The sequence below is a fragment of the Hemicordylus capensis genome, chromosome 2 (genome assembly GCF_027244095.1).
Source record: "Hemicordylus capensis ecotype Gifberg chromosome 2, rHemCap1.1.pri, whole genome shotgun sequence".
Taxonomy (NCBI): Eukaryota; Metazoa; Chordata; class Lepidosauria; order Squamata; family Cordylidae; genus Hemicordylus; species Hemicordylus capensis.
The window spans coordinates 391,908,138-391,920,894 of NC_069658.1; the positions used below are offsets into that span (position 1 = coordinate 391,908,138).

Consider the following 12,757-nt stretch of genomic DNA (forward strand, 5'->3'; position numbering starts at 1 on the left):
TTATGCATTAAAAAAGCATTTGTGTTCCAATCAATCTGGCTGAAGAAATGTACGATGTCTTCAATGTGGTTTGAAAAATCTTGTGAAGGCAAAAGATAAAAGTCTTAAGTTATTGTTCTTCTGGTAATTAATGCATGAAACTTTGGTTAGAGCCAGTTTGCCACAAATAGCTTGGTCTCGTTTAATTCTGGCTTCAGAAATGTTATCTGTTGAACTGGATCTGATGAAGTGCTTGGGAACCTTAGGGAAGGTGAAATTAGGTTATGTTGATTGTAAATTTAAGTGTCGTGTAGCAATAGCAATAACATTTATATACCGCTCTATAGCCGGAGCTCTCTAAGCAGTTTACAATGATTTAGCATATTGCCCCCAACATTCTGGGTACTCATTTTACCGACCTCAGAAGGATGGAAGGCTGAGTCAACCTTGAGCCCCTGGTCAGGATCGAACTTGTAACCTTCTGGTTACAGGGCGGCAGTTTTACCACTGTGCCACCAGGGGCTCTTCATTCTGTAGATGGGTAAATTAATGTGCTTACCAATTCAGTTTGGAAAACTTGCAACTTTGGGCTTGAGTTTTCTTTAGATTCTGCTTGAGAAACTAGATGTTCATAGAGTCAGCACTGGCTACATGTCTACATGTGTTTGGGGGCATGCATCTGCCGGTCACACTGAGCATATATGAGTGCAGCTACAGCAAGCATGACTCCCATATAAAACAGTGGCTCAAAATTTTGCTGGGTAGCACTTCATCTCACATTATGCATTATTTATCCCTGATTTGTGTTCGTACACCACAAAGCTGCTGTAATTTGATGAAACCTAAGAGGATATGGTTTACTTCTTGTCAACTCATTGAACTTTAGTAGGGCAGTTCAGGCCAGCAGATTCTCACTTCCTGCCATAGCAACATATAATCTGAAAGAAACTAAGAACATGGAAGAACAGTTTTGTCCTAGCTAAGAGACAAAATGTTTTGGTTTGGACAGATTTAACACCTAGAGACAAAATAAAATACACACCCTTCTTACACATAAATAAAGCCTAATTTTAATATACTGTAGAACAAGATAGTTGATAATGGTGGAATGCCCTTGCAAGAGAGGCCTGCAGTGTTTTCTCTATGTTTTTCCATCTGTGTGCGGAATGAGTTTTGTTCTGGGCGGCCGTATCAAGGCACACATGCATTCAGAATAGGGCCTTCTTAATTCAACCTGAAATCTAAAATTAACTGAGTGGACATAAAAAAAACTTGTAAGCGTGCGCACGCCTTATTTATTTATTTATTTATTTTGTATTTATTTTACATTTTATATCCCGCTCTTCCTCCAAGGAGCCCAGAGCGGTATATTACATACTTAAGTTCCTCCTCACAACAACCCTGTGAAGTAGGTTAGGCTGAGAGAGAAGTGACTGGCCCAGAGTCACCCAGCTAGTATCATGGCTGAATGGGGATTTGAACTCGGGTCTCCCCAGTCCTAGTCCAGCACTCTAGCCACTAAACCACGCTGGCTCTTAGAGGGAACACTGGAGGCCTGTATAATACCTTTGCTGCTCACTCTTCAACAGGCAGCTGAGAAACAGCTATTGTGGCGGACATTTGCGATCTCTGTTAGCTGAACTAGAATGGAGCTATTCTTGTATGTGTTCAGCTGTGGAGTATTCGTTACTGTTTTGTGTGTCTTAATCCTGTGTCTTGGCTTTCTCGTGGTGATAGTTGCTTTATGGGGTTTTTTTTGTCCAAAAATCCGGATAAAAATGTTGGTCTGTGGCCTATCTCTTAGTGCTGCACTTGACATTGCGGATACAGTTCTAGCGTTTGCATGATGAGCAGTTCTGTACTAATAAACGACTACCTAAGAAAATCTAAATTCCTTCCCTATATGTGTATCTCTTTCAGGCGTCTTGGTGCTGAGCTGGGAAAATCTGTGGTGTATCAGGAAACCAATGGAGGTAAGTCCGGGTTTTGACATGGTCCAAAGCCATCTTGCTGTGCATATATAAACTACTGACCAAAATGAACTTAATCTACATGATAATGGTGATCATTCCATGAGATAAACCTATTTTTCCTTGTGTTTAGCATTATTTAAAATGTTTTTGAACCTAATGACTGCTGCCCAGCTTCCAGTGAGTCAGTGAAATGAACCCTTTGGATTTTTAACTGCTGCTTTGAGTCCTATATTTTCAGTTGAATCACATTTGCTTAGATTAAGTATCTATGGCTGGGTGATCTATTCATGCTGGGTGTGCTTCAGTGTGATAATATGCACTCCTTGTGCTCTTTTTACTCTTGTAAAAGGAAATGCCTTTTTGTAAAACTCCAGCTGCTGTGCAAATTAAGGAACTTTATAAATCTGAACTACTAGGTAGGATGTATCTAAGATCTTGGAAGCATGCCATGCAGCAAAAGCCCATCTCAGAATAAGATAGGCTTTAAATAAAGTGCTTCATGTGTTGTGTTATGAAAATGTGTGTATTTTCTGGGAAGCCACAGCCCTAGTCTAAATCAAACTTTGAAAAATATGGACATTTGTTTTCAAATACACTCCAAAGCATAGACAATTGACTTCAGTTCTAGAATATCCAGTGCATTTATATCCTCCAACATGCTATAGTTTGAGTTGGCCTGTTTGATAAAGCAACAGTCCAACATTTTGCTCCCAAAGGAGGTAGTAGCATCTTTAGGGCTATGATCCAGAAGTGGGGTATCCTAGCATGGCAATGTTCTTGCCCTAACATAGCTAGAAAGCTTTTAATTGCTCATAACTTTTCTGTTGACATCTTCATATGTTGCCATTCATCTAATTTTGCATAATTGCTGTTCGGCAGAATTAGATCAAGACAGTGGCGTCTGGTGACTCCTGGAAATGATGAGGCAGTGGGCAGAAAAGGAGGGGCTCCCATGCACTTGGTTATTCAAGATGTTGGTCACTATATCTAAGCCATATCCCCTTGCTAATTGAGGTTTACATGAAACTTCTCTTTGCCTCCTTTGTCCTCTCTTTGCCTCCACTTGCTTAGTGCTCTCTCCTGACCAACTTTAAATTTTAAGCTTCTCGGGGTGCAAAGCTGAACCCTGGTGGTGCTAAACTTTAGAAAGAGAGGAAGAATAATCCCTAGGCAGAGTCTTTAGATCTAAAAGCCGTTTGTCCCAAATCTTCACTTGGGAGGTGTCTAAAATACTATAAACTTCTGAAAGTGTTGTTTATGTGTACACACCTGCCCCCACAGCCATCGTTTTGCTGAGAGTGCACATGCCAGTAGACTGTCTTTTTAAGCATTGTGTTTAAGCTTAAACATCTTTGTCTCATTTACAGAAACAAGGGTTGAAATAAAAGAATCTGTCCGAGGCCAGGATGTGTTCATTATTCAGACAATCCCCAGGTAGGTTTTCAATAGAAAACTTTGAATTGTGATCAGTAGTGAATCTTGAGTATATAGCAGAATCTTGAGTATATAGAATCTTCCATTTGAAAGGATTTGTTCTGGAGTGTTTCCTCTCTGTTTACAAGTGTAAATACCCATCTGTCAGCCCTGCTATCAATTTCTCCTCTGTTACTGGGAGAATGTGTGATGTTAATAATACCAGTTCATCTCCTGCATAAACTGTGGGGACCCTTAATCACACCGCTTAATCTGGCATTGATGGTGATAGTACATGAAATCCAATGAATCTGTAGTCTGTGAAGCTTTCCTGGAGACTTGCTTAATTAATCTCCCAGTCCCTCTGCTATTTTAAGAAACATTTTGATAATTGTACCTTAACCAGATGTTGCTTTAAAGCAGAATTAATAGAGGCCTCCACTTGTTGACAGCAAAAGAAACATTTGTTTGATACCTCTGATTTTGCTCAGTTACAGCATCTCTGCAGAGAGGAGACTTGGTTCCATGCATGAGCTAAAAGAAAAATAATAGCATGTTGCCTAAAACTTAACTCTGTCCTTTTTCTGTACCAGCTGCTCTGGAAGATAGGAAGCTGCCTTATACCGAGTCAGTCCATTGGTCTATCTAGCTCAGTATTGTCTACACAGACGGGCAGTGGCTTCTCCAAGAATACAGGCAGGAGTCTCTCAGCTCTCAGATGCTAGGGAGGGAACTTGGAGCCTTCTGCATGCAGGTGCTCTTCCCAGAGCGGCCCCATCCCCTGAGGGGAATATCTTACAGTGCTCACACATGTAGCCTCCCATTCAAATGCAAACCAGGGTAGACCCTGCTTAGCAAGGGGACAATTCATGCTTGCTATCACAAGACTTGCTCTCCTTCTACTATTGCAGCAAGATTTTTTTGGTGGGGAGGGGTACTTGTAATTGTCTGAGGTCTTACGAGGAATGCACTTTTCATCAAAGTATGGGAACCACTGAGTTGAGGAAATATGGCCAACATCTGCGAGGAAATAAGAAAAAGTAATTTAAGACTTAATGTGCTGACTCAGACCCTCACCCTTGCCTTGTGGCCTCTGATCCCTCAATGGCCTTAGTTATGCAGAAAATAGGTTGGAGGAGTGGGGAGGCTAAGTGACCATGAATCTCTCTCTCTCTCTCTCTCTCTCCCCCCCCCACCCCCTTTCTTCAGGCTTCCTGCCTCTGACTCTGAGCACTTACCAAAAATGCTTTCTCCATCTTAGGGCTTGCCTGCCCTTTGTCTCTTCCCCAGTTCATCACCCCTAAATACCTCCTGGCAGTCACTGCACAACTTGTAAGAGGCTGAGCCCCCATCTCTCAGGAGCTTATCCTCCAACAAGATCACATGATGACCAGCATCTGGGCATCTCACCTCTTCCCACCCCGCCGCCCGACTGCAGTAACACTGATTCAGCCACCATAAGAGCCAACGCATCAGGTCATGCCTAATTGGAGGCAAATGCAGAGACTAAAGCAGTTGGGTGATAAAACTAGAGGAATGGGAGAGAAAACAGTTTAGCAGACCACCTGCATTGACTGGACATGGGCAGCATGGCAAAAGGGAAGGCTATTGAGAAGGTTGTAGTGTCTAGACAAGAGGTGACCAGAACACAAAGAAATTTATTTTTTTAGTTTTAAAAAAAAAAGTCGTGTGACCTTAAAGATTAATTGATTGTAGCATACACTTTCATGGACTACAGTCCACTTCCATTAGTTATTCTTGCACATAGTATCTCTAATCCTAGAAATCAACATATTACGTAGAAACAAAGGGGTCCTTTTTACTCAAACCCCAGGATCCTTCGTGCAATACTCATTTTTGGATCACCCAAAGCTCCTCCACATAAAAGATGCTTCCATCCCAAAAGGCCAGGAGGAGGAGTGCATTAAGAGCAAGGGATGAGGAGAGCTGGAAGTGTGGGGAAGAGCTACTCAGCACTGTCCAGGAACACCTTTCCCTGCCCCACTTCACTCACTGGCTGTGCAATTATTGTTGCTTGCCACACAGATAGCCTTTGGGACAGCAAAGCTAGTGTGCAGGTGCTGCCTGGTTTCTGGAGGTTGGATGTTTTGAATCAAATGCCCAACACATCAAGTTATAAAATTCTTCTTTGGACAACTCTAATCCAGTTATTTCAGATAAAAACCCAAACTGTCTAGTCCTGCATGCCAACTCAATATGCATATTCTTTGGAGATGGTAGGGGGTCGAAACTGTTTGGTCACCCTTGAGGAAGATTTTTAAGACTCAAGGTCTTCGGGCCTGTGGTCTCTGCTCTCCTCTTCTTTCTTTCACTGGATGCTCTGAATTGCAGCCAGGCTGCAATGAATAGCTGTAGGGACATGTAAAGCAACCTTACAAATAATTCCACAAAACCTACTAGCCCATAAAAATGTTTCATAATTCACCTGTTTGCACATAACTGTTTGCACCAGCCTTGATGAAAAATATAGCCCACTCTTCCAGTATGCCTAAATTTATCTGCTTGGAGGCAGCTCTTAATTGCCGTAAGCAAGTTGAGAGGTGAGTGAGAAGAGTTGGAGTAAGCTAACTGGCATTTCCCCATGTGCATCTCTGATGCAGTAGTGAGAGAAGGTCGCTGTATGCACTCCAACCCCAAATTACTGTCCTAGGTCCTCAAACGATTGGAATCTGGTCTTACTCTGTAAATGTACCTGAAGCCATTGGATCAAACTTGTTCATACTTGATTCTTATAATAACAAATCGTAGAACAGAAGTTGATGAACTGTGAACTGTCTCTCTGAAACGCACTGTACTTGCAGCATTTGACCATCCTTGGCCTCTGCTGCCTTAATTCATGGAGAAGGAAAATGGTGCATTGTTAACTGTTTGTCTTAATTGCTTGGAGGGTGGGGTCAGTGTTACATAATTCTTTGCTGCTCCTTTGGTTATGAACAAAGCTTTCTTGTGTATCAAGCAGCATATCGGTGCAATATAGTGAAGTTAGAAAATGATGAATTTGGAGAACATTGGCAAATCTGTCAAGATAAGTGTTTTTCAAGAGGATGTTAACAATGGAAAATTAGAGTGGCTGATTAGAACAGAAGTTGAATGTATCTTTGAAAGCCATAAGACTGCCAAGGGTGTCATCTCAGGTGACCAGGAAAGACTGTGGCCCCAATCTGGTGGAATGCCAAGTGCCAATGAAAGAGGAGCTGCAGCTTGGTAACTTGCTGTTTTAAAGAGATTTTCTTCTAAAGTGGTTCCAGGCAGAGAGTTCCACCACCCCCTGCCTCTAGTACCACCACCACCAAATGCATATCCTGATCAAGCACAGACAAATGATCAGACCTGTTTATGCTGCTTAAGATGACATGGCAGGCCTCCCACTTCACAACACTACTACCATAATGTCAAAAAAACCAACCCTGATCTGATTTAAAAATCAAATGTAACCCGTGATACTGTACATGATACTGGCACAATAGTACCAGTATAGTTAAGATTTGTTATTTCAACATCTTTCCATTATGCGTCCTGAACATCCTATGGAAGCAATCTGTCCAATCTGCTTGACCCTTTGCAAACATCAGTTAGATAATGAGGCACCAGCCCTCCAAACCTGATGCAGATTTGATGTAAAATGGCTAAGATACAGCAGTTTAAAAACTGACCCTTAAACTATAAATGTTAGCAAAGCTTTCCTGCCATTGGCTAACACCTCATAATTATTATTTTTTTACTGTCCCTTTATATGTTTTTAAGCATTCAGGTATATGCATTAGGGATGTTTTTAGATGTCCGCTCAGTTCATTTTAGATCCCGCTCAGGTTGAATCAGGAAGGCCCCATTCTGAATGCAGGTATGCACACACTGTCTTGGTACCGCTGCCGAGAACAAAACTTATTCCGTGTAGAGATGAAAAAAATTAGAGGGACCACTGGATCCAATTATCTAGTGCAACATCCTGTTTTCCATGGTGACCAGCCAGATGCCTCTGGGAAGCCCACAAGCAGAAGATGAAGGCATACTCTTTCTCCTGCTGTTTCCAAATGTTTGCCTGTACACCCTGCAGAAAGCTAGCACTTGTATTAAAAGATCATGGATAGCCTATACCTTTGTATTCTCCCTGGTGGTATATATATGTGATGATACAGTAACTTGCCTCCCCTTCCTCCTTTTTAAAAGGCCTTTCAATCATACCCGTGGTGCTGCTACAACAGGTGGAGGGATGTTTTGCAGGTTGGGCTCTTTGCCAGGACTCTGCCCAAGCCCATTGGATGCAGTGGGCTGCCAGCCAGCTGGTTGGGTGGGTGGATTCCTCCAGCGGTAGGCACTGCCTGCTGCTGCCTCCTTGGACCCGTGCCTGGAGCTTCCTAAAGGGAGGGAGCCGATCCAGCAGCAAAATGGCCAGTCTGGGTGGAGGGGTGTTGGAGCATGCAAGCAAACAGGATCAGATCGAGGGCTTCTGACAGACTAGTGGGGATGGGAAGACTCTGTATTGCAATGCCTGTGTGAAAATAATTCTGGATACCTGGACCCATTTAGCTCTCTGCATGCACCCCACCCCTGCAGGTTTGTATGCCCCGCAGGGTATATACATGAAAATAGGGTACTCTCCTGCAACTGGTATTCAAGGCATACTGCTTCTAGCATATAACCATCATGCCTAGTAGCTGTTGAGAGACTTGTTATCCATGAATTTGCCTAATACCCTTTTAAAGTCATGTATGGCAGTGAATTCCATAGATTGATTTTTGTGCACAGTCTGAAATGCTTCCTTTTTGTCTGTCCTAAATCTCCTGCCAGCTGTTTTTAGTGAATGATCCCTAGCTCCAATGTTATGAGAGAAGGAGGAAAACTTCTCTCCATCCACTTTCTCCATACCATTCATAGTTTTTATGAGCTGCAATCATGTCCTCCCTTAGTTACCGTATTAAATACTGGTAAACAAGTAACAGTTTTAATTTGCTCTGTTAGAACTTTTCCTTTTCCAAACAGGGCTTATGATAAGTTTCTGGCAGTTGAAATGAGATGGATTGCAATCATGTCAGATGGATTAGGTGATCTGGCTTTTAAACTTAACCTTAAGGAAGCTTTTCCAAGTTAGTTTGACTGTTAAGGAACCCATGTGTGCCCATTGTACACAGTGTATGATTCTAGGATGCATGTTTTTGAATGTGCCTGTCACTTTCTTTGATTATTCATCACAGAAGATTGGTAATGGTGTACAAGCTTTCTTTCTGGGAAACTCCTCTACTGTCACTGAACTTCTCATTGAGGAATTTCTGGCAAGTTTCTGTGGAATGAATGCAACTTGAAATTCACTAGGCTAAAAGGGGGACTTGTCTGCTGCCATGCTCTCCAAGAAACAAAATCTGTTTTTCAGTAGCAAAACATAGTATTTCTGGTTATGGTATCTGGGCTCACATTTTTGTTTTGGAGGATACAGTTAGTAGAGTTTTATTGGTCGATTCTGATTATTTTCAACCATTTCAGAGATGTGAACACTGCAGTGATGGAACTGCTGATCATGGCTTATGCATTGAAGACATCCTGTGCCAAAAACATCACTGGGGTCATTCCCTACTTTCCCTACAGCAAGCAGAGCAAAATGAGGAAGAGAGGCTCAGTAGTTTGTAAACTCCTTGCTTCCATGCTGGCCAAAGCAGGTGAGTGAGTTGATCAGAGGTAACAAGTTTTTACCTGTCACAGTTGTGCTTCCCTATAATAATTTAAGAATTTGTTTTGGCTGCTGGTTTGTTCCTGCTTTTCGTTTATGATGTGTCCAGGCAACCTTTATTTATGGCAACCTGGCAGTGGGGGCAGAAAGGAGGGACACCCCCATTTGAGTTATTCTTGGACAGGGGGAGATACAGGGGTTGGGAAGGCAGTTAAGGAGAAGTCAGAAAGATAAAGGCTGCCCTCCCCCTTTACATCCACCCCTGAAGTTGAGGTGACCCTGTTGCCTTGTCAATATGGCATCAGTTGGCACTGTTGCTCCATTTCAGGTCAGACCATAATACAGCTTCTTCTGAGTGGTCTCTGTCCATCACACAGATGGGCTTCACACTTGTGTGAAGTGTAGCTTGGGAACCTTCCAAGCTTTACTCTGCATGTTGAAGCTGTGGCTCTTCCCCCAGCAATCCCTGGTCACATGCTCCGCTTCCCTCTCCTCAATTGTTCTTCATCTGCTGAAGAGAGATTATCACACTGAGAGAGAACCTTTCAGTTTCCAATCTGTAAAATATTTCAATTTCTCTCCTTATTTTGTTCATTCTCTTAGTTTTTCTTTATCAATATTTCTACATTTCAGTTTTGCATTTTGATTTACTCTGGTGTCCCCACTCTGCCTTTTGAGGGGCAGAGGCATTCTCACCAAGATTTTATGGACCAGAAAATCACATTTAGATGTTCCTCATGCCAAGCTAAAGTTCCTTCATCAGATGGCCATAACCTTTGCCTGTTGTGCATGGGAGAGTCACATTTAGTGCTGTCCTGTCTACACTGTCAAAAGTTCATGCACCAAGCACGTTGTAATAGAGCTTTGAGACTCTGCTCTGCGCTGTGGGAAAGGGCTCTATTGTCCCCAAAGACTATGGAGCAGGACAGTGGCGTGTCTATGGACTGTCCATTAAGCTCGGTGCTTACTACTATGGCTGCTGCCTTGCCAGGACGAAGCAAGAACTCGAATCCGGCAATGAGCACTGACTAACTGTACTGTCAGTCAGCCCTGCAGCACAAGCGAAAATGCTCTGCCTCAGAGCAAGCACCGCTGCCATTCTTGGTACAATTACTAGGGGCTGCTCAGCGGAGTGAGCAACCTGCCCTTGCTGCACCAACTCAAGAAACTAAAGAAAAAGAAGCACAGATCAGACTCTGTAAGCCCCAAAAGCAAAGAAGAAGACACTGTTTGGGATCATACCTGCACTGGTGGCCAAGTCAAAACAGCAGGCTCCTGCCTCGAAACAAGCCAAGGTAGCAAAGGAGACAAAGCACTGTGCTCCCTCAGTGCAAACATCAAGGAAAACCAGGCGCAGTGCGAATTTAGCACCGAGCATGACAACTCTCCATTCTATGTCGGGGAACGGTCCCAAGGCTGGATCCCGTATACCTGGAAATGCCAACTCCTTATGCAGACTCACATATGAACTCTGATTGCTCAGTAGGCTTGGGATCAATAGAGTACACACCTCCTCCAGAACGGGAAAGGGACAGCAGATCATCACGGAGGGGTAGGGAAGACAGGAGATCTATGGAGGGGTCATCACGGAGAGGTAGGGATGATAGGAGACCTATCCCATCACGGAGGAGTAGGGATGACAGGAGATCTAGGACCATTACTCCCTGACAGGCTGCTTACAAGACAAATATGCCTATTACTTTGACCGTTACAGACCAGGTGAAAGAGAATTCTGTAGAGATTTCTTCTATTTATTTATTTGATTTCTATACTGCCCTTCCAAAAAATGGCTCAGGGCGATTTACATTAAAACAAAACAATTAAAATCAATTAACAATTAAAAACAAACTCTAAAACACCATAAAATAATTAACAGTTAAAACGTTCAAAACAGTTTAAAAACCCTGGAAAACCAGGTTACAGCAAGTTAAAAGCATTTACAAGAAATTAAAAACCCTGGAAGGCCAGGCCAAACAGGTTTTGAGGGCTCTCCTGAAGGCCAATAATGAACTCAAATTACGGATTTCTGCAGGGAGTGCATTCTACAGCCCAGGAGCAACTACAGAGAGGGCCCCGCCTCTGAGTCGCCACCAGATGTACTGGTGGCAACTGGAGACGGACCTCCTCAGATGACCTCAAAGTGCAGTGGGAATCACGCAGAAGGTGGCGCTCTCCAAGGTAACCTAGACCTAAGCCGTTCAGGGCTTTAAAGGTAATAACCTGCACTTTGTATTTTCCCCTGAAACATATCGGCAGCCAGTGCAACTGTTTCAAAACAGGCATAATATGGTCTTTCCAGGTTGCCCCAGAGACCAATCTGGCTGCCGCATTTAGAACTAATTGAAATTTCCAAACTACATACAAAGGCAACCCCACGTAGAGCGCATTGCAATAGTCAAGCCGGGAGGTTACCAGCTGATGCACCACTGTTTTGAGGTTGTCCTCTTCAAGGAATGGATGCAGCTGTTGAATCAGCTGAAGCTGATAGAAAGCACTCCTGGCCATAGCCTCCACCTGAGATACCAGGATGAGGCCTGGGTCCAGGAGTACTCCCAAGCTGTGTACCTGCTCGTTCCTGGGGAGTGTAACCCCACCCAGCACAGAAAGATCTAACTCATCCCTCAGATTCTGAACCCCTACAATGAGCACCTCTGTCTTGCTTGGATTCAGCTTCAATTTGTTATCCCTCATCCAGCCCTTTACTGCCTGTAGGCAGGCATTTGGGGGATGAATGCCATTTCCTGATGATATAGATGAAAAGGTGAAGTAAATTTGGATGTCATCAGCATACTGATAATACCCAGCACCAAATCTGACCTTACCCAGCGGTTTCATATAGATATTAAAAAGCATTGGTGACAGAATTAAGCCCTGAGGGACTCCATGTAGAAGCTCCTGTTTTGAGGAGCAACTGTCACCAAGCTCCACCATTTGGAATCTGCCTGAGAGGTAGGTAGGAGTGGAACCTATCTGCAAAGCAGTGTCCCCTATCCCCAACTCCTTCAGGCAATCCAGAAGAATACCATGGTCGATGGTATGAAATGCTGCCGAAAGATCCAAAAGTACCAACAGAGTCACACTCCCTCTGTCAATTCCCCAGTAGGGGTCATCCATCAGGCCGACCAAGCCTGTCTCAACCTCATAGCCAGCTCTAAAGCCAGTTTGAAATGGGTCTAGATAATCAGTTTCCTCCAAAACCACCTGGAGCTGGTCGGCCACCACGCTCTCAGTCATCTTGCCAAAGCAAGGGATTTTGGAGATCAGCCTATAATTATCAATCGCTAAGGGGTCCAGGGAAGGCTCCTTGAGAAGCAATCTAACCATTGCCTCCTTCAAACATGGAGGTATCCTATTCTCCCTCACCGATGCATTTATGATATTGACTAGGCCGCCTCCAACAATCTCCCTGCTAGATAGAAGCAACCAGAAGCGCCTTAAGAATTCTGTTTTGGGGATCTATTTGAGGTTTGAAAACATTGAGGAACCACCTTTGTAGTGGCCACATGTGTAAGTTGATCCAGAGAACAAGTGGTAGGCCGCACTGTTCCAAGTAGCTTGTCCACATCCTCAGGAGTCACAGATTGAAATTGATCCAACGTAATACTGCAAGAGGGATTGCTGGACACCTCTTTCATAGACCCTGTAGAAATAGTGGAGTCTGTCAGCCCGAATACAGGAGATTTTGTCCACAAAAAACCCATTAAAAGTG

General features: G+C 43.5%; 1 protein-coding gene across 10 annotated transcripts in view; it reads left to right on the forward strand.

Annotated features, from left to right (window-relative positions):
• PRPSAP1 (phosphoribosyl pyrophosphate synthetase associated protein 1) overlaps positions 1–12,757 on the forward strand; it is a 98,553-nt gene that overhangs the window by 59,008 nt on the left and 26,788 nt on the right. For all 10 annotated transcript variants that reach the window (XM_053293700.1, XM_053293692.1, XM_053293702.1 and 7 more), the window contains 3 exons: positions 1,900–1,952; positions 3,320–3,386; positions 8,865–9,037. In XM_053293700.1, coding sequence (XP_053149675.1) covers positions 1,900–1,952; positions 3,320–3,386; positions 8,865–9,037 — 293 coding nt within the window. The remainder of the gene's footprint in view (positions 1–1,899; positions 1,953–3,319; positions 3,387–8,864; positions 9,038–12,757) is intronic.